This window comes from Tigriopus californicus, chromosome 4, assembly GCF_007210705.1.
Source record: "Tigriopus californicus strain San Diego chromosome 4, Tcal_SD_v2.1, whole genome shotgun sequence".
NCBI lineage: Eukaryota > Metazoa > Arthropoda > Copepoda > Harpacticoida > Harpacticidae > Tigriopus > Tigriopus californicus.
Window position 1 is genome coordinate 8,372,431 of NC_081443.1, and position 27,963 is coordinate 8,400,393.

Here is a 27,963-nt window from a genome sequence, read left to right on the forward strand (position 1 = left end):
TCGTCAGTCATTCTTAAATGAATTGTTACTTACTCTTCCCAACTAGGCTTAACATACAGTACTTTCAATTTCCCCTCAATGTGCCAGTTTTAATGAACAACAATCATATTTGGGTAAATGATGCCATGTACATCTAAGTCAACCTCATTGGTTTGTCCAACATGAAATGAATTTCAATTAGCTTAGCCCTTTGTCTAACTTCACGACCTAAAATCACTTTTTCAAGCTCAGTGCTATAAAGTACACATGATGGGTGCATGTGTAAAGCTGGAATTCCAGTCAGACGTTCATTGTACCGATCTTAGGTCACAGCTGCAATAATAGCTTGTAAACTCTGTTCGGACTTTGAATTGAGGTCCTCAAGGCCGATTTCGTGATAGGAACAGCGAGTCTGGTCGTCAATATCAGGATTTCGTTTTAGATGTCCATTTTTAACCAGTTTTAAAACAGGTCTTGATAAATATGCAACGGGGTCGTGGGCTTGGTGGGAATCATTTGGCAATGATAATGGGAAAAAGGCTCACGGGTCAAAAGCCTCTTTTTCGGGTCTGTTTGATGCACTTCAGTTTGAAAACGTGAGGACTGCTTTGTTTTAAATCATGACAGTTACGGCGAGGTCAATCCTCTGTAATCAAAATTTGGTTCGAATGATTCAACGTACTCATAGATATGAAAGGAGACGAAAATTATATTAGAAAAATGATAGCAGATTTATTTCATAAAATGTGACACGTTTAAAAGAGTTCTCGGTTGTAACTGGAAATCTATCCGAGTTCTAAAAATGTAGATCTAGTGCAGACACACGAAAAGACCTTGAGCATCACTCACTGATTTCTAACTGTTTTCCAGTATCTTGAAACTCTTCGGTCTCATTCTTTTTTTGATACTTATTTAATTGGCCAGGATTGATTTTGTATTCAAGAAAGCGGCGGTCAAAAGCCCAAACGTCCATAGGACACAAATTTCATGAAATTTGAACCTCGTTGCGCTTTCAACTATTCCTGGCGGGGGAAATTGCATCTGCCCCTCGGTCAATTTGCCACCAAAAGTGGCCGTCTAGATTGATACTAATTGTGCCCATCAATCTGAGCGGGAGGTAACAGACTGGTTAGGGCGCGGCAGAGGGCCATTTTTTGGACCCGGGCAGATCGGGCAGGGCTACATTCGGCCCAGCTGTCTTGGTCAATTAAAGGAGTAATCTCTCAGGTGGCGAGAATTGAGGGCGTCATAAAAAAGTATCATCAGCTCCCTCCCCGGAAAATTGCACTTCTGCTCGGCACGGAAAAGTGGTTTCAAGCATGGTTAGTCGACTGGCTTGCTTTTGCCATACGTAGCATTCCATCTTGTTCTTCTTGTTATACAGTTAGTTCTTCATCCTCTTTTCCGAATCCGTTTCATGAGACTGGAATGCACGAAGCTGCTCGGAAATGACGATGCTGGAGGGGCCGAACCACAACGAGTTAAAAGTGGTGATTGGACGAGGTTAAAATGACACTTTTTCCCTCTGCGAAAGACGTCGTGCGTGAAAGAGCTCAAGTTTTGGCATTGCCAAAATGCTTTTCCGCCGAGCACAGGATTTGGATCTGAATGTTTGTGAGTTCCAGAAGATTTAAGAAGCATAAGAATCCTCCTCAGCATTTGTGCAACCGTTCAGCTCATGAGTCCCACAAAAGCTAGGGTCGGAGGAGTTCAAAACACTGAGACGTTCGAGGCTCAAATTTTTTTGAAAAGGACCTTGAACCATAGTACTTGAACGTGCTGCAAGAAATGACCATTGTGTGGAGTTCAAGAATTCCTCTCCTTCCCACGATGGGACGTGGTTGAACCTAAGTCAACGAGCATAGAGTTTGTTGACCAGAGGTGAAAAGAAGTCTGTAAGCCTTTTCCTCTCTTTTTTCAGCTTCGGCCTTCTTGTGATCCATCCGTTTTAAGTCGATGTGGCTGGCCTTCATATCTTGGTGAGCGGACAATGGGTCGCGAGAAATGTGTCTCGGTCGTGAAGACTGGCCCTGGCCTCTTTTATTGAATTAGAGGCTGTCAAAACCTTGGGTGACATAATTAGAGGCCGGCAAGAACAGAAATGGCACACATTATAGCAGCACAAAAAACAACGGTTGCTCTGGAGAATAATCCCGGACAGCTGTCACTGGTCTGCATGGCCGCGGGATAATCGGCTGAAATGAAATGGAAACCAATCAACAGATAAGGAGACATTGTGAGACCCAGGAAAATGCTTGGCGCCGTTTTTTTCTTTCAAAGCGACACTCACTGTCCAAAACATGAAGCATGACCCTGGCCTTGTCCATTTGGGCTGGATGGCATGTGTATTCTCCACTATCCGATTTTGTGGCTTCTAGAATGGTCAGAGTACTCATGGTGGTCCCTTCGGCAATGTGCTCTGGAGGAGTGGCTTGAATTCGGGTGTGGCCGCCCAATCCGGGTGAAAGGCGTTGCTCATTGTGCCGCCATTCGATGTAATTGGGCGGCTCCAAGGACTGCGATATCACACACTTCATATGGACAGTACTCGATGACTTCACAAATATATCCTGATCTCCGAAGATATGAACCTTGGGAACTAGAAAGAGAAGCAAATTCCGAATGAGCTTCAGCAGTCCCGAAACTCGCCCCATTCGAGCTAACTTTCATCCACCATTTATGGTCCATAAATGCGTACATGGTTGCTCTTCCATTGATTAAGTGCCTTCAAAGTGGGTTAATCAGCCAGTCTCCAAGTTTGAGAGCCATAATTTGAACCCCTCTGGGTTTCCCCCTTCCCATCCCTATTTGACTTCCTTTCCTTGATTTGACTGGGGCTGGTCTGGTAGCCCCTTGGGTTCTTACTGTACGTGTTGTCCCCCTTTTCATTCATGGAACACACTAAATCAAACACGGCAATGGAAAGTGAATCCTTAATATCGGCTTTGTTCACCCTGTTACCCTCCTGTGTGTGTGGGTGGGTGGGTGGACCCATTTTTGGTGTCCCTGCATAATCCACCATGTGTTCAAAGTGGCTTCTCGGAATCCAGTTCCAAATGTTCTTCGTGTGTCAACCTATCGAGCATTTGGTTAGAATGGCCTCAAAAGCAATTTCACAAGCCAATTCATGTTCCTCAAAAAATAATGGCAAGGCTTGTGTTCCACTTCCTGGCAATTTTTTTACGCATTTGTCAGGACGGGTCATTATTCGAGTCGTTTGTTACTCTCAAGTGAATCAACTTGGAGCCGCCTCGATTTCGACTTGCAACGATCAATAGGGTCTCAAATTGAAGCCAATTAAACTTTCGTTTAGGATTGGCACACTTTGTTGGCACTTGCAATACAGGCTGGCACGGATTTGCCGAAATGGATGAACATGAAAGTTGTAACTTCACAAAAACTTCTCTCCCCCTTCCTTGCTTCTTTTTGTAAAACGCGTTAATTTTTACCCCTTTGAGCCCCGTGCAACAAAGGGCAAAGTAGACCGACTACGCATCCCACAGTAATGGACCACATTATCCAAAGTTGGATAGGGTGCATGCATTCCTGAACTAACTTAATATTCCGAGCAAGATGGCATATTAGATGGAATAAAACACACCTCCAGTCTCACCCCTTCGCCATCACCATTACTCAATTTATGGACCATCGTCCTATGAAATGATGTCGCGTGGATCTTGGAGTGTAAAGTAAAGCCAGGGAGAGCGTGGAACATCTTCTCAATGCCATACGAACAGAAGGGTCCTTCCTTTTTAATCCTTCCTTTCTTACGCTCTCCCGTCATTCTTCAGTCTAGTACATCATGCATGAAAATTTTGCTCAAGACTATCATTCTCTCACTTCAGAGTCGGATTCTTAAAGTACTTCCTGGAACATAGTAGATTCATTCCCAGGTTCCTGGTAAAAGACAAAAGATTCCCAAACTTCCTGCCGCAAAGAATGGAATGTAGGTAATGATATTCTCGGAACGGGGTTAAATTTCGCAGAAAAGATACATGCACAGTGTACACCATACCTCTGACTTGAAGACCCACGAAATGGCTCATCTTGGGTTCAGTGCTAACTTGACATTCATATTTACTTGCATCATCAGGTTGAACGGACCTGAAAAAGACCAAAAATATGGTTGCTGACTTGTTTCAATCAACTGTTGGATTAGGCGATCTCTTACTTTATCTGAAGAGTCCAACTAAGCGAGTTATCTTGGTGAATTGTGGAAATCCTGGGATCTGATATGAAAACTTCCTCATCCACGGTGAGAATATACGCGTCCCTCATTCGAATCCATGACACCTGGAACGATAACAATTTTATGTATTGTGTGATAAAAAACTTTAATTATTTTTGGCTAATTTCTTTGCTTTAGGAATTAATGGGTTACAAAGAAAATGAATCTACTATGCATTCAATCTAAAAATATTGTCAGCACATCTAAATTGCGCTGGGATATAACGACTTCATTGGACAGGAAGGAAAGTAAATGTGTAAAAAAATGCTATTTGCCTGAGCTTTGAGCGAACAAAAATTCTAATTTACACTTGAAGTACTTTGAGGAAGTTGTATGGACCTCAAGGGTTGAAAGACGTGGGATAAAAAGGCATAGAAAAAGAGTCTCTTTTTGTTTTAAAAATTTCCTTCATCCGTTTTTACTCGCTCATAGACATTACATCATTCTTGGCTTCAAGTGGTGTGACAGTAATTGAAGTAGCGTGAAATGTGTCTGAGTCCGATGAATGCCTAACATTCTGGTGAGTACTTTCTAAGGTCAGGAAAGTAAAACCTATCAACCATCAAGTTGTTTGACAGTGTGAGGCTCTCAGGTACATGATTTTGACCTTTTCTTGGAGAAAAATTAACCTCGTGGAAGAGAAAAATCTAGGTGACAATCAAATCAGTAGAAAATATCTGTCAAAAAGCGCAATCAGTCGCAGCTCGCTCAAAATCTGTCCACACTTGCGAACGAACGAAATGAACGCACATGGGTCACTTAACACAAAATCTATGAACCAACTGACGAAGGCACGTTTTCACTTTTTTTCTCTTGCTAATTGAAATCTAGTTATTGTATGATTGCTGAATTGGCCTCTTCAACCAAACAGGGTTTATGCTCATACATAAGATATCCATGAAAAGCATAAACAACGAAACTTTGTTGGCTGTAAAATTAGTGCCACAAAGCCAAGGGTCAAAAGACTTCACTCGAACAATGATTCAACGAGTTACTCAACGAACAGAATCTTAGTGATGATTGATTAGCTCTTCATGTTTGTATAATAAGAGTCTGAAGTTGGTGGGTATCATTGGGTTCGCAAACTTAGGTCTAGGGTTCAAAAACGTTGAGAAATCAATTTTTGCCGATTCACATTTGTTTAAGAGTTGTTAACTTTATCTCACTTTATTTATTCCACAATTGAAAAGTGATGGGTAGGTAAATACTATAGTATTATTTGTCAGTACCAATCATATACAACAAGACAAAGGCCTATCTGCTATGGTGGTAATTTGTTCTCAATCCAAGGTCTTGTTAGTATGAATGGTCTACTTGTCCACGGACTTCTAGAGATGTGGACTGCAAACGGAAGCAAAAGATCTTAAGCTGCTCATTCTATGCCAAAAAAACGCTTCATACGACCATAAGATCTTGTTAAATAGATGAACTTGGCCAAACTTGAGACCAAAACAATGCTTAGGAAACTCATTAGACATGTCCTAAGTTATGTAGTAAACACTACATAAAATTCGTATTTTAGGCCTGCTCCTGGTCTGCTACGTAAGCTTTTGACAGCTTAACTTTGAAACGAACCACTTTACAAGCAAATGACTTAAGAAAAAGAAAAAAAATGGCATTACTTCAATTGAAGAGCTCTACGTTTGCTATGTCATTACTTTAATTCGAAAAGCAGGCTGATTTAACGGGAAGCTCATTCACACTCCATATTTCTGGAATTTGGTCACATGGACTCTAAGCAATTAACATTTAGTTTAAAGTGTCACAAGACTCCATTTTTGACGAATGAAAAGCCTAGCCGCTATTCCTATCATAAATTTGTTTGGAATAAGGTGGGAAACCCACGACCAGAGGTGGGAGGCTTGGTCTGTATGAAAGAAGTCTCCGGTTCGATTCTCCTTCCTGACCTTCGTCAAGAAAACTTTCAGACGCTAGTCACATCCACAAACGGACAACCAATCTGATCCGGCCCATGACAATGCCTATCTGAACTGAAAACGGACAATGTGATGGCTATCTTCGCTGGCTGGGTGATCTTCAATCCTCCGACCATGTTACCCAAATACAAAAAAAAATTGAAAGCTGAAGCGATATAAGCTTAAAACATCGGGCAAAAGCAAGATGATCAAGCTGTTGTTGAAAAATGCTTGCGGCAATACGAAGCAAAATTACTGAAATGGGCAAAAGAGTAAAAGATCAATGTTATTTTTACGAAAAAGAGGAAAAACGATGAAAAAACTTGGAAGATGTGTGAACAATTCGAAATAGTGAAAGTAATACAGCTCTGGAAAAGTAAAGAGAAATACATTTGTATGTTTCGAACAGTCCTTTTAGACACTCACATGACAAGATCACTTTGAACAACTTTTACAATTGAAAATGCTTGATTGCAAGATAAACCAAATATTATGGAAATACTAACATTGGCTTTAATTTTCAAACTCTTGCGTGCATTCCTCTACTGTATTACTCTAGTATTGTATTACTCTAGATATAGAAAAAATCAACCATTTATCTCTTTCATAAAAGTACAATCCCCTTCCGTCCTATTTCAGATTTTTTAGGAAGATCTTAATGAGTCTTCCTAGTATCCTCTTATCCTTTCATCAATCGACATCAAAAATAGTGTGAATGGTAATTACGGATTCGTTCCCCAGGTTTTTAATCACACATGGTAGCAATGCTGTTCCGCCCATTTGAACAGTGTGGTTTTCAACTCTGTTCCAATCAAATTGTGGAGCATCTGGATCTTGCCAAGCCAAGACTGAAATAGAAGAAAAAATGCATTATCAACATGTTGCATTTAGTTGCACGTTAATTTGTATGGTAAGTTGCATTGGTCTTCAAAATATGTATCTAGTAAAGATGGAAAATAGCATGTGTTTCCAAATCAACCGTGGTTTTTTTCGACCCCCCCTTTAATTCTCCAGTTTTTACTAATTGAACACCACATCAAAATCGTCATCATTTAGAGCTGGAAACGCAGATGAAATCTGGTTTACGCGTAGATTTTTTTCTAAAAAGGCTTTTTACTATCATTCATTCTTTGTCGATATGATAGAAGGCCATCCTAATTGTGCAGAAATGTAAGCCTAACGTAAAACAATACATTTTGAAAAGGGAAAAAATACAATTGTTCCAAGAATTGTATAGCAGAATGAATGACCTTTTCAAAATAGACTGAAAAGCGTCGATTTAAGGCCTTTTTCACTCTAAACTACGGCTTACAGTAGAAGTTTAACGCCAGAGCGGAAACAACTTGCGTGCCTCAAGTGAAGTATGTGGAACCATGCTGTCAAAAAGAAAGACTGGGGAAGTTCTATAAATCCGCCCTGCGAAGAAATTAATCCCAGCTAAGATGACGATCATGATTGCGAGTTTGCTTTGCTCCTCGAGAAAATATGTCCTTACCGGACGAGTGGGAAATCTTCCACTGCACATGTCCCTCCTCCTTTGAAAGTTGAGAGCACTGGAACTTGGAATGAGTGTTTTCCCAAAACCTTGACGAGGGTCTTGTTAAGATCTTCGAGGGAAATGTACCGTTCCACTCATTGACTGAATGAATCAACCTTCTAAAAACTGTGTTTTGGGTACTCGTTCAAAATTGTCTGCTACTAATCTTTGGTTGACCTAAGAATGGAAGTAATGATGCAGTTTTCTTTGTTTCCATTTAATACATTGCATTTGGCGAAAATAATTGAATCACAAAATCATATTGAACCCAAAGTGGGGCCCCAATCACCAAAGAGTGAAAAAGATATTACGTCACATGCTCTGCATAAGGCATTCTCATCCCTTTCAGTAAAAGTGGCTTAGAAATGCGATCTCTGTCTTTCCTGATGATGTTTCTTTCAACACAATCTTTGACTGAATTTGATCCTGTTCTATTTGCACTCATTTGGCAGAAGCGTATTTCTTTATCTGGATACATGAGAAAATGAACGAATTTATCTGTGAGACTTTTTGTTCCTCCTTTCCCCCTTGAACCTTGTCAAGACAAAGTCTCTACAATCCTTTATCAAGGACACCAATGCCAACCTCTTTTGAGGATCTAGGACACGGTATTTACGATACATCAGAAAACAATCAAAACATCCTCAATCGTGTTTGTCTTTGAAACACCAAACGGAGATTTGACTTTGATCTTTCGTTTGGAAAGCCTCTTCAACCTCCATGAGTCTAGTAAGTCTTTAAAGGCCGCTGGTGATGTTCGAACTCGACAGCGAAATGTTCACTTTATTGCACAATGAAACTGAATTGGCTAGGAAGTGCAATTGCAATTGCAATCCAACCAACCAACCAATGACGTGTAACAGATCTAATCCACTTTGTCACTCATGGGTTTCAAATCGACAGAAATTGAGGATCCATTTCACATCCGACCTTGACTTCTTAGTCCCTATAAGGCCAAACAACTTTCAGTGTTTGTCATGGCCACCAAGCCAGTAGGTCCTTTCTGAGAGGCTCCAAGCCAGCAGTGAAACTAATTCCAAAATTTGTAGAATGTTCCTCAACTTTGACATGGTGAAATACCGCAAAATCGTGGAGAGGGGAATTTCAGCTTCTTGTGGAGGAGTTGTCTGCAAATACCGGTAATGGCATGAACTAAGTGCAATTGGCATCCCACGTAGCCTTTTGCTTATCTCTTTTTTTAGTTTTAGGAATGGCACTATTATCATTCTTGATACATTGATCCGGTAGCATCTGTGCAGTCAGACTTGGACAAATTTTTAATTTGCATTCCAGATCAAGCCTACATTCAAGGACTAGGCTCGGTCTGCCAACTCAAATTCGTTGGTAGACCAAATATCATATAAAGATTGAAAGTTAATAAATAGACGAATTATAACCTTTCCTTTGAATAGTGCTGGGAATTACATTCCCTGTAGCGGTCGGAAAAGCCCGGGAAAAAACAAACCAAAAGAAAGAAGTCGATGATTCATTTCATTGTCAATTTTGCCGTCAAAATTAAAAAAAGAGATTTAGTTCTTTGACAGTGAAAGAAATATTCCATAAAGATTGTTGTTTTGTCACAGTGCTGAGAGAGGGAGTTTAGTTGTCAGAAAACTCTCTTAAAAAGTATAGTGATATCTTTTGAGAAACTCAAGTAAAAAAATATCGATGAAATTTTTGCTTGACTAGAATTGAAAGCAGTCACCCTGGCAACATGACCAAACTTTTTTCGACTGTTTTTTTTAAGTCAAAATCATAATATTTTTTACAAGCCCAGAAGGTAGATTTGATCGAACGGTATTACGGTAAACCAAATTATTAAGGTCAAATGAATGAAAACCCGCCCGTTTTCTTATTCAATGCTGCCATGTCATGTGACTTAGGTCATATCGATTTCATGCAGTAAGTAGACCCATTTTTCCCAACTCGTGAAAACACGTAGGTTCAAATCCCGCTTCCGACAAAGTCAAAAATTCTTTCGATTTGGTGCAACGTTGCATTTATTTTGCATCACTCATCCTTAAAATATTCTAAAGAAGTAACAAAATTTCTTTCAACCCTCAAAAAACCTTCTGGGTCGCTTCAACATCGACTTCAAATGACCTTTTGGGCACGAGGGTTTTTTTCCTTGAGACTTCCAACGGTAAAAAGCTCATTGGAATTTGCTTGTTCCAACCCTTTCAACCGTTCACGCTCAAAGGATGATGACCTTTTTTCTGTTTTTGTTCAATTCTAATCGCCTTTGAAGGTTGACTGATACGACCGTGTGTACAGGGTGTCTCATATATTTCAGATTGTGAGCACTTTAACCCTATCCGAACTCCCATTTTATTTTTCAAAGCAAAGCTTTTTTTGAAATGCTTGGATATCAAAACACGAGACCAGCAAATTTGAACATTTTAAAAATCCCTTCACTGATCAATTTAGTTCGGTTGAGCTCTCTGTTTTGACCCTCACTAGACTTACGATAAATATTACGATTATAAAGTTAAAATTGTTTGTCAATACATTCGAATACCTATAGATACAAATGTGAATAAGGCTCTTAGCAGCAACGCACTTGGTCATAATTTTTCGGCATTGCTTTCACGGTCTGTGTTATTGGTCAGTCACAAAATTTTTTTTTGTTATAAAACATGAAAGCAATGAAAAGATTACGACATCAATTAATTGAAGAAAATTTCTCAAGCAGTTCAGACGACTGGTATAATATAATACTTTTCCTTGCCGAACCTTCGATTTACATTAAACCAAGGCTTTATTTCAGCAACAACTGAAGAAACCATTTGAAAGAATGTTGGCGAAACACTCGGTTCTGTACAGGATATGCTCAAATTTCGGAAAAACACCTTACGCTTGAGCAAAGACAGTTACGAAAAAATTATCGTGGGAACTGGTTTTATATGCTTGAACATCATCCAGTGTAATAGAAGGAAAACAGAAGGCTGTTCGAATTTGGTCATCAAGCCTTTTTCCACGCTTTCATGATCCACATGCATAATGTGCCAATAAGTGGGAATTGAATGTCAGCCCTGCATTTTAAACAAGACTAAATGGTTACAGGGGTCGATCTCCACCAGACTCTGAAGGATTATTGGACCCACCACAGTTCAAGCAAGAGGAAGAAGGACGAGAAAGGCTGGGAACAACTGGAGAACTAATGGATTAATGTTTCGAAAGAATTTCCCTTGTTCAAGTGCTTAACCAAGTCGACTCCGTCCAAGGTCCTTGGCATCCTCGCCAATTGTCGATGAAGCGCAGTCCATTTAAGTCACCCAATGGTGACTGGTCTGGCCATCATTTCACCTTTTCACATGTGTTCCCCGAGTGAATAGGACTGAAAACTTCGCCTCGCAGCTTAAAAAAGGATCAACAACTCTGGGATTTAGGCTTTTTAAAACGTTGCAAAATGCACAGACTGAAAGAAACGTAAAAGCGTTTCCACGGACAGTCGACTCAAGTTTCTTCGTTTTCACTTGATAACCATGTTCAAACGACGTCTGTTCCGTGTTCTCAAAGGCCAAACTAAGCTTCTTGCTTCATTTTTTTGCATCTTTATTCGTCTAGTCCTTAATGCTAAGGAGGGTAGAGGTTGTTGCATAAAGAGAGTCCCTTCGTAACCGGTTTTGGCATTCCAAAAATGTCCAAATTTGCGCAAAAGCTTCCCTTCCCTAATGGGTCAGTTATGACGGGAATATGCGATGAGTGGATCAAAAGGGAACAGTGTCTGGAACAATAGCCCTTGTCTGGATATTTGTGGGACTCTTTGTACTTCTGAAGCCTTTTTTATGAACTTTCTTTGTCTTTTCAGGGCGTATCAAAGATCATCATGCTGATTGAAAAATAAATCGGGCTTTTGAATGGATGATGACTTGCAAAATGAAATGCATTCACTTACAGTCCGTAACACATTCCATGGGATCCGACTTTTTCACTCTCATGGGCTTGATATCTTGCAAGTTTGAGGCGAGAAGCAGTCTTCCAAATGCAAATTTGGGAGAAATGCAATTCCTGGGATCGTACGCAGTAATGACAACTGGCGAAGAACAACGCCCAACCATCAACATTGCTCAAACACTAAAACTACTATATGAAGTCATCTTTGAACGTGGTGATAGTACTCACTACAAGCAGTACTGAGTTTTGCAAGTTCTTGCTACTTGGCCTCTTTTTGCGTTGCTCTCTTTGGTGAAGGCCAAAGACTTAAAACCTTGTTGTCGGTTCACTCTCCAAAAACCTGACATAAGCAACATCTTTTCGATAAACTTGGAAAAATGACCTTGAGAGAAGAAGCAACCGAGCAATGACTTCACCTCGAACTTTTAGCCATAAACATCCCGCCAAATTTGAAGGCTATCGAAAGCATGCAGTTCATTTAGGCACGAGTAAATGCAATGCCAGTTTCTACAGAGATCTAATCAAATCACTTCAAATGCGAGTGGTCAAGCTCGTTACCTTTGCATGACCATTTGGTCAAACATTTGGCCCGGGCTGATTCATGTTTCTTCGAAACTCTGGATTTACTTAAAACATGGACATTTGAAGCCGTGAAATGCACTTGCTCTTCCTGCCAATGATTTATACTGATTACATGCACGTGGTCCACAACAATAACACTCAAATGCAAGTCATCTGCCATGTATTGAGTCAAATTACTGAATCTGAGCCTCAAGCAATCAAGCACTGAAGGACGTGTTCCAAAATCTTCAGGATCTTTGGAACAACAGTTGCCATCCGAAAATCGGTTTCAATGGAACAGCAACAACGGAGATGATAATCCAGGGTTGGTGATAATTTCTCCTTCATTCTAGACTTGGAAGCTAATGACTGGAACAAGCAATTTTGAAGAGTTAAATGGCGTGGAACGCATTAAAATTGCTGAAGGTTGTGTTTGCTTCATCCTTTGAAAACGATGTGAGAGGGGAGAGTAAGATTATTTGGTGTTGCTGGAAAGACAATTAAATCTTTCAAGTACCTGAGGAGTAGTCATTATCTACCAAATATGTTGTTTATCAAAAGCTCGAATGGCTCCTCTATCGATCTTGGTAATTGCTTTTTTGTCGGATACATTCCACTTGAGCGTTCAATCTCACAAATCGAATGAACTCGAGTGGTGATCATTGAAGTCTTGTGGAAATAACTTCCGCCAACTCATAAAGACTGCCTTAGACTTCTCGGAGCGAAAAGTTGGTTGGGACTTCGATGCTATTGGGAGCAGGCCAAAGTTCCCGTTCGCCGCAGCCCATAAAAATTGGAACAATTCAAAAGGACTGGAATTTGGAACAAGGAAGCCAGTGGGTTCCAACTCCCAACCACATTTCCCTCAACAGCAAACGAACTCTTCACTTGGAGCCCAGTGTGATGTTGATTATTTCAATTTCTATCGTCGAGCAACACTAAATGCTGTCCCAAGAACGGGGACAAAGGAGACGATTTGGACGCAGATCCTCTATTGGTCAACATTTTCATATAATCTTTCTCTCCCTCCTCCTTTTGGTTGTAGGTAGATGCTGAAGCTACTTTTGAAACAAATTTCGCAGAAAGTACCTTTCCAGAATGATCGAAAATGCAACTTTCAGATGATTTGTTTCTCCGCAATTGAATGGAGAGCCTTGTGCTCAAATTTGGACCAAGCGTTTTCAAGTTGTGAGCCAAGATAATACTAAAAAGCCATAAAATCAGTTCAGCTTCATTCTTTTGAGCTTTGAAGAAAAGTTGTCACTTGGATCTTTTTTTAAGTTGGTGTTTATGTAGGAATGAATCATGTAATCTTGATCTTTTGGCCAAAACTTCAAATTTTGACAGCCATGGCCTTTTAGGTGTCTCAAATAGCTTTTTAGTTAAACAATTCGAAAAACAAAGCGCCAAGATTAACTGACATTGATAGAAATTGACTTAAATTCTACTTTTATTTCTTCAAATTGTTGAGGCATGGACGTTCAAAATTCTTCCCAACTTGACTTTGTCACTTTTTTTACTTTCATCTTTTACATTAAAATTGCTCTCTTATTTATTGTTGTTATTGTTCTAGTTGTTGTCAGCAAGCTGAAAAGTAACACTATTGTCGAATAACCAGTGTTCTATGATGAAATAATTCTCCAAGTCACTTGCCACTTGTTCACCAATTATTTGTATTCATTGGTGATTACAAAGTCCTTGGGCCTTCTCACTCAATGAAAGGACTAAATTATCGCACCTGTGAAAAGCCACATTTGGACAAATCTACTATCTAAATAAGATGTTATGAATCGTATCATTTCAATACTTTCAATGAAAAACCACCCTCACTTGTTTTGTTAACGATGATGTATTAACGCAAACAAATATCCTGGCTATGGGAATTGTTGTAAACATTCTTATGAGATTTTGAGTACCCATACTACCGCATCTCTATTTTTTGTAGATAACCGTAAAATCATTTTATCATTTCAAACAATCATTCTATCAAGTAATACGAAAACAAGATATCGTCCCACCCTTGGAAGTTATTAGAATCATTATATTGTCGATTCCTACCCATATTGGTTGTATTTATAGCTTATTCGACAACATGGGATTAACTGATGGCGTCAAATCCAAAATAAGTACCGAAGACTCGACTTTTTCCATCGCCTCAAAGAAGAGTACATGCTTAACTACGATACTTTCATCTGTGTAAAATTGTTGTACCCATTTACTTGCCTCATCTGATCAAGACACATGTACGTCATTTTTCAACTGTTTCACTGGGCCTTTTTGGTCTCTCTTAAGACCCAACATCCGTCGAATGCAAAGCAGGTTTGCTCCAACATTGAGGAATTGGATTTTTGCATGGGAAATATTTTTCATTGGCTCTTCCCCCATCCCATCCCTCTTCTCGTGGACCATTCCCTAAGAGAGCCGAGACCTCTCTATTCTCGTTGGCTTCTTGGTTCGTCTTGTGACCATGCACATTTATTCCCGTTGTCGCCTTCCCACTTTTTCAAATCACAGGGTGGTTGAAAAAGGTCACGTGCCATGTGGGTCCATTTCGAACCCAAACCTGGATCTTTTCCATCGCTTGACAAAATATGTTGAGTGTGATCCTTCAATAGACCATGAACTGGGCTTGGGACCGTTTTGGAACACCCCAGGGAACTAGCTCTGACTTGGACTGTACTCCTGACGGGTGTGGCGGCCATTAAATGTGCTGGTGGAGTTGAACAGTCCGGAGTCGTGTTCCAAGTGGAGCAACAATGGAACATGGGATGAAAACAATAGTTGGTGAGAAATTGAAATGGTTCCAAAAGTGGGCCTGAGCCAACCAGCAGACCAAGATCCGATGGAGCAATCTCGAGCCAGAAGGCAAATGCGAGATTTTTTTTCTCCCTCTCCTCCCTTTCTTTGTTTCAGAAGCTGTTCCACTCTCTTTTATGAGAATGGAAATTTCTTTTTTGAATTTCGTAGCAGATTCTCAACCTCATCGTCTTCTCCCATTGAATGATGTGAAGGAATATAAAGCAAGGTTTTCAGGAAATCCTCACGTGACATTTCTGAATCATTTATTAAGGCAATCCGGGCGAGGCCTAAGGCTGCATGCCATAAAATTGTCAACTTTAAACAATGACAAAGTTCATGATGATGCCATTAAACAGCTGCTTGGTATTTTGATAGCTTCATACGTACGCTTGGCATTTAGGTTCTTTTATAAGCATTTTAAGAGTGACGATACCCTTCAGAGGAACCTTGTTTCAAGTCAAATGAGCACTCTATTTGCGTTTATGAAATCATTGAATATTGAATGCAATGAGACTTTACAAAGAATTTTTTTTGCTTCTCTATGCTTTGAAACAACGAACTTTAACTCTCTTAATACCCTATGAAAATATTAAAGAGCCTCATTCCCAGATGTTGATCTTTATGTGAAATAACACTTTTGATGCAAAAAAAACTTTCAAAGTTAAAGCTAACATTCTCTGACACATTTTTCATCACAAATGGCGTGAATACGTGATCTCTTCTAAATTCTAGCTGAAAGCACTAAAACCCGGATGTACCGAAAGCATTTCGATTCCCATAAGTTGAAGTATTGTTGACCATGAAAGAGTTCTCTAATTTTGAGCTCAATCGAAGTGTTGTGCGCAAAAATAATCAGCCTTCAAAAATCAGTTCGAATTGGGCACCAAATGACTGGCTTAGTACTAGGTTGGTAAGATCTTGTCAACCTAGTGATAAGTCCCTCATTTTGTGCCCACGTCGTACTGAGTTTCAAGAGCTCATTGCTTTTGACACAGACGTTCGATTGAGGCCAAAATTGGTGAACGATTTTATAACGAACAAAAGCCCAACTCGTGTGAATGAAACTGCAGTCGCTTTGTCTGGATAAAAGTTACATTTCTCCCTACCCACCGTGTCTCTCCAGTTCTAACGTTGTCCTTGCTCTAAGTTATCAGCCACTTGTTGACCTTGTCGAATTCCAGTTCGATTTGATTCAGAATTGACCTCAAGAGAGACTCCTCATTTTCAATTGATCATTGCCGTTCTCAAATGATGCCGTTCTTTCCAACGAAGAACTTATAAAGATGTGTTTGTCAAACAAAAACCAGATAGAAACGCTGGTTTGAACAAGTTTAACTTTTGTCGATGTTAAATTTAGTTCTAGAGAGAAGCAGTAATGTTACAAATATCAGAGGGGGCATTGCGTGTTTAAGCACTTGTTTGCAAAAAGCAAATGACCATGTCGAAACAAACATTGTGAATTGGCTGAGGAAGACCAATTGAGATTGCACATGAACGAGGTTAATTCTGAGATGTTCTATTCCATTTCGATTGCCAACAAACCAAAAAATTCATCCATTTTTTAAACCTCTTCAAAGATGTCATTTGCCTTTCTTTTAAATGAAATTTGCAGTACAAAGGCTTTGCTAAGCCCTATTGAAGGTTAAACTGTATCATTCATTCATTTTTAATTGGAACATGAGAGCGCTTTGTGTCATATCATAAACTTTGAGGTACTTTTGACTGAAAAGGTATTGTTGATGCTGAGATTAATTCCAGATCGTTCAAAAATGCCTATTTCAAATGAAAACATGAATTCTATTTTTGTAAATTCGTTAAAAAAACAGTCTTATAGAAGCCCATCTCGTGGTGATATTTTTAGCACATTCATTAACAAAAATGAAAAATCAATCGGTGCATTTTGAGTGCCTTGCCAGAAACAAAAAAAAAGATTGTATCATGATTAATTCCCTTACCTCTTGGCCTTGCTTGGTTTTCGTTGTCAGACGCGGTGATGGCCAACATTGTACAGCAACTTAGAATAATCAATTGGCAAGCCTGATTGACGTGTCTGATCCTCATGATGACAAGGATGGTTATATACGATCCAGACGCCGATGCAAAGATCTCCTCAATGACGTAACTGAGTATCGGTCAAATCATCAGAACTAGAAAAGAGAAGCAAATTTCCATGGATTTTGTCAATCAGTTCGATTGAAAGGGCGTATTGGGTAGTTTCTAAAAAGTGTCCCTTGCATTTGAACTCTCCTTTCACTATTTATGTTAGTGAAACCGTTTTTGCTTTATAACGAACGAAAAATAATAGACCTGCTTAAGAAGCTTAATTTCCCGATGAATAAAATTCCATGAATAATAACTAGGTTTTCAAATTAGTTCAAGGAAAATAGAGGGTGCATACTTTTCCAAAGTGACGATCACTTATCATGGTTTCATTGAAAACTGATCCAATCGACATGAACATTCTTCAAGACACCAGCAAAAAAAACCATTTTAACAGCAAAACTTTGAGTTGATTGAGTCAAAAACATTTTTTTTTACATTGGGGCACTAACCTGGGACCATCCTTAAGTGTTGAAAATGAACGTTAAGACTTAAAAGGTCCAGATGTAGGTGAAAATGCATTCTTTTCGAAATGTCGTTCGTCCTACTTTATTTATTGGTTCAAAACGTTTCGAGATTGAGGGCTATGCACTTAAAATCGATAATCCTCCCACATTCTGTTCTCCAGAGGTGACAACTGGAAATCACAAAGTTTGCGTACAAAAGACACGTGGTACACCTTAATGAATTGCACCTTAATCCGTTCAGAGCCAATCACGTTGGCGATCCCTATCCGATAGTTTAACAGACCAAGCAGGCCGAACTGTGCAAATCTGCATTCTAATGTTCCAAGATCCAGATAGAAACCTAGATATTGAAAACCGTCACGTTCTTAAATAAAGGGGAAGCGAGGAATGGAAATACCCTATGGGAAACGGTTGTCTGCCAGCAGAGTTCTAGGCAAACTGGTTAATCACGGGGAACGGGATTACATCTGCTCTCTTTCTCTTTCTGGTTCGGATTGGTTGTCGGCACTATTGCTGAATGCACTCATTGCATCCCCGTACCTCTTTCATTGAGATATCCACCACATGCGCATTGAAAGCTCAGAAAAGTTCCCCAGGAAACAGGATGTTTTGCTTTGTTCAAACGACAACGGGATCTCATGAGGCCTTGAAGCCTTGAGGCCTTGAAGCCCGTCACAGATCAGTCAGTCTTGGAGTCAGAAACTTTATCTACTACAATTTCCTCTAACGGTCTGTTTCGAGAAGAAATCATTGTTGAGATAGTTGGCCAGGTTTTTGTTTAACTTTCGCTTTGTACACTTTAAAGCACAGCCATTCTGGTTGTTATTCATTGATTGTAGAACAAAGAGAAGCCGTGTAAAAAAATGTCGAGCCTGAGTCTGGAGCATATGCAATTAAATGTTTCAACTTGAATCACGTAATGAGGCCTTTGTTCCCAGGCTCTCCATGGAACTTCATAGCTTTTAGACAAAAGAAAACAAGTTATGTGTACCTGAACATAGAAACGAGGAATGTAGTAAGTTAGGTCCAGAATGAGCCAAGAAAGAAAGGTACATGTGCAAATGCAATAAATTTCCTGCCCGCTCAACAACCCCTTTAAAAAGGCAGTCTTTGTCGTTTCGTGCGAGGTTCTTGGAATGAAAAGAAAAAAGTACCTCTTTCTTGGATTCAAACCACTCGTTAGCACTTAGCGCTCTGAACAAGGAAGGCTGCTCTGTGTCCACATGGCCAAATCTCAATCCCAAGGGGGAAAAAATCCTACTTTTTGCCAAGAGAGATTATTGTCACAATAAGTTGGAATGACTGAGTGTTTTTAGGTTGGCTTGAGGGTAAAAATAATGCCATTCCGTGATCATTTAGATCCGTATCCAATGCTCCAAATCCTTGGGGGGAGGGGGAGGGGGGGGCAAGATTCGAAGGCTGAAAATTTATGCGTTTATCGTCACGTTAGAGGTCCTCGTTTGGCCTTTTCCTTCACATGAATACTGTACAAGATGTTACCACCATACCAAAAACTACACCTTGCGAAAAAGAAATATGGTGCCGAAAATTATGCCATCATCCTCCAGCAATTGACAAGAATTTTCCTGCCGCCGCAAAAAATGAGCCTGGAGTTATGAGAAAAATTTGGACGGGCAAAAAAAACGAGGCAGGCATTTTCCGTCGTTGCTATTGACCTTCTCAATATCCCATCTGGACGAGGGCCCAAAAATCCTCACTAAAAATGGTTGGTTGGTTGGTTTGTCGGTCGGTCGCTCCTTCAGACCCTGACGAAAGGCTGTCGCAATAACTGCATGGCCTTTTCTTGTGCAAAGGCCAATCTATTTTGAAAACGAGCAAGGTTTTTCTCCTCGGCTTAACTTTGTACAACTCCAATCTATACCTAGTGTCTAAGCTGGTCCCAGATGGTTTCTCGCTTGCCACCATGATCGGATATACAATGTTCCAGTGTTCCAGCACCTTCACATCTAAGATGTATTAATACCATCTAAACCAGGATGGATAGGAGTGTGGTGGGGAGTCGATCTAACCAGGCGACCACATCTTATCACTGTATTGGACTCGAGGCAAGTGGCTCTGGATGGACATCTTCATCCCAGACATGACTAAACGCTTTCCCCAATTTATGTAAAAGCACTAGTAAATGGACCAGGCCCAAATCTTAGCGCTTCAAAGAGGCTATACCGCATATGATTGATATCCGATGGAGCAGAGTGTTTCCAAGGTTTCTAACTGAACAATCCATTGACCTTCAGATCAGCCAGCTAGGATAAAATGCAGATTCTTTCAGTGGCACGAATTTCCATCTTCATCGTGGCCGTTATCTCGTCGATGATGAGCCTCCGAGGATTGGGACCGAGTCTGTCATCAATCATCGATTATATTCTTGTTTCCGACAACAAGCAATCCCTTACCTTCAACCCAGTTTGGCCCATAAGGAAAACCCAACGACTGGAAACAAACATCCTTGAGGTGATGGCAGTGGTGGTGGTGGTGGGAGAGAGAAATTGGACCATTCTGGGTGGTCCATTCATTTCGAGAATCAAGGGATAACCTGGCGGAGAGCCTTAACTGGGAATGGAACGTTTTACTTCCTCCACCGTCAGATACTGTACTCTACGTTCGTACGTGGATGGCTATTCTTCCAGTCAAACTTAGCGCTCTTTTGCCAGTACTCAGCTTATTTAGGTCGAATCCACTACGCACCATGTTGGTTGAATGACTTTGTTTAGCCAGGACTCTCACCGAGGGCAGCATCTCGGGTTGGTGGAAAAAAACGATGAACCAAAGCCTTCTAGTTCATCGTCTTTCTTCAAGCCAGACAGGACAATAATTGATCTCTGTTGCAAAAAGGCTTGTTCAAGGTCGAAAGGTTCATTACAAAGGGCCTTGACGATGGCTGGATGAAGAATGGAATCAAGAAGAGCTCCTCTCCAGATGTGAGTGGAATGCCAATTGCAGGCGAAGCAGCCTTTGAATAATCGAACTAATTTCTCACTTACATACAATGTGCGGTCTCTTGGGCGGACAGGCCTGCCTTTGCCCTTGGCTGGAGGGGAGATTTCTGAGAGAAGAAAAGCAGGCAATCTTGCGGAAGGATAAATGAATGTGATGAGCGATATCCGTGAGCATGGAACTAATTCCATTTGACAGGCATATCAGTGATATCGAGGGCTTTTCTGCCAGTCTGTCGGCTTAGATGCAATCATAAAACCATCATCCATGGCATGTGAGCAAGAATGGGATGATGAGATTGGGCGATCCAAGTGGATTTGATCCCATTGTCGTCAGCAGATTGGGACGGATGCAAATTTCATTGCTCACAATTTCAAGATCCCGTCTCTTTCAGTTTGAAGAGGTTCCAACTTTGAGCATTTCTATTCTTTTTTCGCCTTTTGCAAACACCCTTGACCGACCATAAAAAACAAGTTTGAAGACTGAGATGCAAAATCCAATGCACGACCAGACCAAATATTTCGCCAAATTGTGGGGTTAAATTCCATTTCCCAGTATTTGTGAAAGAGATTAAACCCAATGGAACGGAGAATTCTCTTCTACAAGCCATGCACACTCATGGAACTGTTTTGAAATCGAAATATCATATATTTTCTGTTTTCTCGACTCATGTCAAATGAAGTGTTCAAGTGAATTGACATTTTCAGCCACTATTGGAAAGACAATTTACTTCACTCAATTATAACTCAGCTCTGTCAAGCTTTCCTTCAGGTCTCGACAAAAAAATGCGGAAACCAGCGAAAAGTGTGTTCTCTTTCTTTACATACTGTTGTACATGACTCGCTAAATCCGTTGGATGTCGAGCAGAAATATACATGACTGAGATGGTCAACAACAAATTCCAAACCCAGAAGACAACTCGCTTTCCAATGGTCCCTTTCGTTTGGCCTTTTCTCGCATTAGAAGTGTACTCTTTCGTCCAAAGCCAAAGGCACCACCCAAGGCATCCAAGGCACACAATCGGTGCTGTTCCACTCTTTTGGGCTTTTCGGCGCGCTTGAGCGAATCAAGATACATAAAATCCCGAGGAAATTAAAGTCCTGGTTCAAATTTCAGCACGGGCACGATTTGGTCACCCTGTAGCAGTCCCAGTTGAGCCATAAAAGTTTCCATTACATCGGGCCGAGATTCGTGAATGTGCTTTGTGTACAAGTCGTCATTTCATTGAAAGAAGAGGACCTAACCCGGGCAGATTTCAGCATTTCATTATACGTAGCGAGAGTGTCTGGATGTACTGGAGTAGTTTACATACGTACGACGCGTCTATGACGAAGCCAAACCAGGCTGAACGCTCTTGGAGTTGGAGCCTCAGTCTCAACATCATCTCGCCCGTCATTGATCTGGCCGCGCTCTCAAGGGGAATAAGAGATTGACTTGTGCGGTCGTTGTTTGAATGGAAATGGTGGTGGGCAGTTTGGACTTTCACCGAAATGACGGCTTGTTATGATAGCGTCACTCATCCTTCAACCCGAATCCTTCCAGTTTTAGTCAGCTCTTGGCTGGTCGAGCTGCCCCATTCCCAACCCAATCCATTCAATGTGTTCTCACTCGTCGCTTTTTCATAGGGATCCTCGAATTCTCTTGGGCCTTTCTAAACGGGTTGATCTGATGAAGAATCTTAGTGAATTTGAAATTAGCAAACTGAAAGGCCTCGTTCTTCAACCGGGCCAAAAACGAACCCAGGCCCATTTACTTAAGAGGGAGTCAGTCCATAGACAGGCAAAGTCGTTATTGACACCCTGGATCGCTCCAGGACAAGGACAAATGACAGGTGTTGGATAGATCATCTGATGTCCATAAGTAAATCCATTAACATGAACTCGGAGAAGGCGCCTGATTCCAATCGTAACTTTGATAGCTGCTGGATCCTTTGCCAAGATCAGCGCTTATCTGGTTTGAAAGTTCTTAGTTTCCATTGGTTTACAGTACACATATATGGGAAACCATTCAAGCCTACTCTCGATGACTTGTCAATTAGTTATTGGACCAACTCTACCCTCCGATATTTTTCCACTTGATGTCGCCTTAGTTTCTGGCAACACATCGTTTTGATACCGCCGATTAGTCGCAGGTCAAGGTCGTTTGAATGAGCTAAAAGGCACTTTTGGCCCTTTGTGAAGGTCATTAGAGTGATGGTCCGGCATTCCCCGCTTTCTTGTTAGTTTAGCTGTTGCAACGGATCTTTGAACAGAACGCCATTATCTGTCTGGGGTACAGTATGGCTATATACGATGCAATCTATTTTTTCTTCATCATCAACAACAACAACAACATGATATTTAGGATTAGGATATTTGTACTCGAGGTCAAAAGACTAATCCACGTATCTCTGAACCTCTCTATCCAAGGGCTTCTAATCCGCTTTCTCGAATGTTTGCCACGAACCGAAGACAAGCTCGAATATGACAAGGAATCTCATCCGGTGCCAAAGGTCGGATCCAAACAGTAGACTTTTATTTTAAGGATTCTCTTTTGAACTTTGCCAAGCGGACGATGAACCTCAACGAGTCGGGCGACCAAGTGTCTTTGATGTTTTTGGAAGTGGCTATTGGCTGGACCACGTGCGCTCGTTTCCATGTTGACACAGGATAAGCAAGATAAAAGAGACCAGAAATATTATGATCATCCTCGATGGGTCCACGCCAATTTGGGGGTTACTTCGTCGTGGGGAAAGGTAGAAGTGGAACAATTGGTATCGATTGATCCTTGGAAGCATCTGAGCCCATCTTGTGTTTCTATCCCTTTCCGACGTGAAGAAAAAAAACCTGTTACAAGTGTTCCACTTTCGGGCCACAATGGTCGTTGTTGGCCTCATTTCAAAAGAATCCGAGGAAGTAGTACGGGTAAAACTAGACGAGAGAACTTCATGGAACCCCGAATCTTCCGAGGTCATGTACAGTAAGTCGTTTTGAGTTCGTTCAAGGGGCTCAGCTAAAAGTGAGATTTTTTTTGCAGACGGAGCTTACACTAGGAAAAGGATAGAATTCGGAAATCCTTCGGACAAGTTGTGTAACTGATCTAATTTCAGCTTTCTTAACATTTCGGAATTGGCCCTGCCAATTGAGACGAGAGTGCTGAGTTAGGACTAAGCCAAAAACAACAAACGTGTATTTCTGTCCAAGCAAAGTGCAAATCCCAGAAAATAAGCATGAGATCATTTTTTACATGCACGTCAAGGAGCCAGTTGTCGTCTAATATGTGTTTCCCTCCCTTGCTTAGAAGGCCCCTTACACAATTCCCGGCCTTTGTCGGCCATGGAGGATATTTAAAGTGCATTGCTATCAGTATCCAAACCTTCTTCTCTGTTCTCTCTTCGCCGCCTAGTTTCTTGCACTTCCTTCTCAGTTATGAGCAGTTCTTGGATGATATGCAAACCTCTTTTTGGAGAACAACTGCGTCGATTAAGCTCGGGTCCACAGTGAAGTGACACATAAAGAAAAGAAACGGATCCCTCGTTGCACAAAAGGGGGAGGGTTTTTATCGACTCCTAAATGAGTAGTTAGAGGTAAAGGGTCCACCTGGGAACTGACCGAAGCCTTTTTCCACGACTCTACTTGACACTGATGGCCCTTGCCAAACCCAGAAGAAGGTGGTGTCTGTGGCCTTTTTGTCTCAAAAGATAATTGGTCTGTTTGTGGTTTTTGCCCGTTGCGTGGTTTCTTGCACTTCTCTCCCTTCAATGGGCAATTGAACCATTCGATAAGCAGGGGAAGATTAATGAGCTTGCTTACTTCACTTGCATTATTACTATTGGACATGGTGTAACCCAGGGTGGTTAGCAGAGAGGGAACACTATGCATAAGATTATGATAACAGCACAAGTTGCATTCAGGCAAATGATGGCCCTTTGTCTCCTGAAGAAGTCGTGCCAGTGCACCCATATTAATATCACTTGTCAAACCAACATGGTTACAATTGTACTGGAGCTCAAGTCAGTGAAAGCATCTTGAGACAAATCATCCTTCAACGTTGTCACACTCATTCTATTCACTCCATTTGTCAAGTCGACCGTGATTTTCGGTAGATGGCTCAGTTTGGCCTCAAATGGGGAATAGATATACTGACTGGCCCGATTGGGCAAGATGCGTATTATGTTGTTGAGTAAATCCATTAGAAAGCTGGAATAGTGACAGCTCTGAGGAACGAGCAGATGGTCATTACTGGTCCCAATTGCCAACAATTTGGCGAATTGATTCATTGAATGCTATCAAGAGATTAATGACTCCAAACAATTGCCTGGACAGTTTTTGAACTCTTTCGTTAATGATCCATCCTGTCATGATTTGGATTGACACACTAAACAGCGTCTCAATGTCCAGTAACGAGGACAAGCGGCCATTTTTAATCAAATAAGGCTCATTACAGAGGAACGGCTCCATCAACATTGTACTGACATGCTCTCCTAATTGAGCCATTAAAACTAATCATCGGCAATTGGTGTTGATGGTCACGCTTATTGTTGCCATCTCGCCCAAACATAAATAATCATCTATTCGTTCTTTCTATGATCGAAATGAATTATTGGAAGCCTGAATGTCTGTAGTACCATACCATTTCTCAACAATAGCTTACTATTGGTCCAAGTGGACCCTCATTATCTTATGACCACAAGGAGGACTGTTTTTGGAAGAGCCCATGTTTGAATAACAGAAAAGAGATCATAAAGATAAAAGAGTCTTCGGACTGGCTGAAGGAGCTCAGCTGGTACTTCAATCTCAAGGGAAAATTAGGTCATCTCACTCATGGGCGCTTGAGGCGGAATTTATGAACAGTATGTCTTTGGCATGAACAACTTTTGGTTCATCAAATGTACTGCACATGCAGATATTTTGACGTTAGAGCGTCGAATGAGAACATATCTGACCAAGGTAAGCAACTTTCCTGTAGGCTCTGATCCAACGGGAGTGATACTTTCCAGTTAGTTTGATAGATACGTAGAATTATACGATGTCTAGTATATTCTCATATTACACCTCATACACGCCAATTATATTCTCTTTTTTTAACTTAATACATCCTAGCACTATTGAAACTAGATCAATAAATCCGTAACAAAGGAAATCATTTCTATTGGATTGTTAATAGTTGAAAAAGGTACTTGATGTTGTTATCCAATTACTCCTATAAGGGCCTTTATTTGCAACGTCACACGGCCCAAAAAAACGGGAAGAAGCACGGTAGATTGCTAAATAAACTGCTCTTACCTTGTCTTGAACGCAATTTCTCTTCCGCACATTATGTGACCCGGGGCATTAATTATAAATAAGATTTTGATAGAATTAGCCAAAAACAACAGAAACGCAGTATAATTTAATAAAAAGGAATTGGCCCAATCGGCCATTTATTTGGCAGAGGCTGAATGACAAAACGCCCTCTGAAGTGCAGAACGTAAAACATTTTTCGTGCAGCGTAAGGGGGCTATAGGCTTTAATGTTCCGCCATGCAAAAAGTTAAATAAACCTTGGTATTGGACTCTTGGGAGATATTCGCATTTATTTCCTGCTTGCCTTGAACTGTGAACTAATTTTCGTTATTGTCTCGTCAGGGATTGGTCGGCCAAACTCTTAATTCTTTTTCTAATTATTTCCAACAAAAAGCTTCCCACATGTAAGTACTTATTCATTTGATGCAATCCAAATCAGGTTTTTTGCCGTTATTGCCGGTACTAAATTAAACAGTTTGGCTAAATTGCGTTAACGATCGTTTCTCCTTGAACAGTTCTATCCTGTGTTCACATTGTTTTATGACAACTCATAAGTGGACAAGCAGGCGAAATCATAGGATTCGCCTTGAAGTAAAAACATATATCTAACAATCAATAACCAATGCGACATTGCGACAGTTCGATTGAAAAATGATCTGCTCGGGTATTTGACAACTTCAGACCTCTCAGTTTACTGCCTTGGACGATTCTTTTGCAGGAATTCAGCCGTCTACTTTTTATTCAAAACATACATCTCTTTTTTGCTGGAAAACCATGTTCCACATTGAGGGAGGAGGTGGTCCTCTTCACAATCAGACTTTACGATTGGGAGGTACAAGAGAACTTTGCATGATAACCGCCGGTTCCAGGTGGAAGGGAACCATATCAAAATGAGTCTCTTTTTAATATTTTTGGCAACCTTTTCATTGAGCTTAATTGAAAAAAATACAACGACCCGAGGACGGAGGAAAATTCGCAAGTTTGAGAGAAGCTTCGAAAGAGGAAATTACGCCCAGAGAGGTGGCTAGTTATTACCTAAGGGCAGAAATACCCTTACATTTTATTGCTCTGCAGCACAGCACTGTAAAACCGTAAAATACTGTGCAATGAAGAGGGTGGGTGGGTGGTTGTTAGCCAATGTTTGAGTAAGATGAGTAGAAGGAACTTCTTTCATTGGAAAGTGGAACGTAGAACATGCTTGGCTTAGTTCCTTGTTCTAAAGTGAGCCAACAAAAAGAGGTACGACGAGGCCAGGTTTTGCAAATATTTGGTTTACAGTACACATCCCGCTATTGTGCATTTTCAACTACAATAAAAGTATTAGTCTGGTGTGCCAAAAAAAGGCCAGAATGGCATTGGAAGTGTGATTCAGTCCGGGGGTTTGTTATCAGATAAGCTTACATACAACAAAATTGAGGCTGAAGGCCAACCAAATCACTAAGAAAGGGGAAAGTTGGTGCAGGGGGAAAACTTTTGGTATCTGTATTTACCAACCTGACACCCACCTCGAAAATTAATTATAAGATATTAACCAGGGAATCGCGGTTTATCAAATAGTTCCATTTTGGTTAAGTGGATTGGAAAAGTGTGGGTACAACTCGATGACATCAGACACGGATGATTTTTTCCCCTTTTACTCACCCCTGGGTCTTGAATAATAACGTGAACGCAATCCTTTGCTTAAATGCAACGTGTTCACCTAGTCTCACATGTCCTGTGAATGTTCCCATCGGACAAAACACATTATGTTTATTGCCCAAACAAAATATCGAATATTCAGTTTCTCGACAAAGACACACGCATGAATCCGGCCACGATTTGCTGGCTTTCAACTTTGAACACTCACAGAATGAGGAACGGAAGATCCGTTGGCCACTCTGGATTTCGTGCACTGTTCACTCACGAACTCAAAATCCCTCGCTGGCCATCCCGATGTGTATTGGTCCTGGGATATTGAACCCAAAAGAGGGAACAAAGCTTCGCCGCTGACTGTTCCACTACACGGAGGTCAATCCTCGAAAGTGAGATCTGTCTTTGCCACTGCTGATCGCTTAAGGACTCTTTCTTTCTTTCTCACTCTCTCTCTCTCTCTTGTCTCGGGTCTATTCCATTTGTTATTGATACGATATTCCGAGGAGCAGGTTCCATTGATCCTCTTTTTTTTTCGTCTACGTCCGCCTCTCCTCCTCCCCTTGAAGTCGCGTTGAAGGATTCGATGATTTTGCTCTTTCAGCCTCTGAAATGGCTCGGGGTACAGTGGC

The 27,963-nt window shown here is 40.8% G+C and overlaps 1 protein-coding gene and 1 long non-coding RNA gene across 2 annotated transcripts; one reads left to right on the forward strand and one right to left on the reverse strand.

Moving 5' to 3' along the window:
- The first annotated feature begins 318 nt into the window (after window positions 1-318).
- On the forward strand, window positions 319-3,591 carry LOC131879184 (uncharacterized). Its single transcript, XR_009373112.1, has 2 exons — window positions 319-1,830; window positions 1,901-3,591. It is a non-coding gene; the product is annotated as an uncharacterized LOC131879184 (long non-coding RNA).
- Window positions 1,821-27,951, reverse strand: LOC131879183 (lachesin-like). Its single transcript, XM_059225429.1, has 7 exons — window positions 27,344-27,951; window positions 16,873-17,064; window positions 6,850-6,971; window positions 4,151-4,272; window positions 3,995-4,083; window positions 2,270-2,578; window positions 1,821-2,174 (listed from the first exon to the last, which is right to left on the reverse strand). The coding sequence occupies exons 2-7, from the start codon at window positions 16,976-16,978 to the stop codon at window positions 2,059-2,061; spliced, it is 864 nt and encodes a 287-aa protein (XP_059081412.1). The 5' UTR covers window positions 16,979-17,064; window positions 27,344-27,951; the 3' UTR covers window positions 1,821-2,058.
- Between the last annotated feature and the right edge of the window lie 12 nt (window positions 27,952-27,963).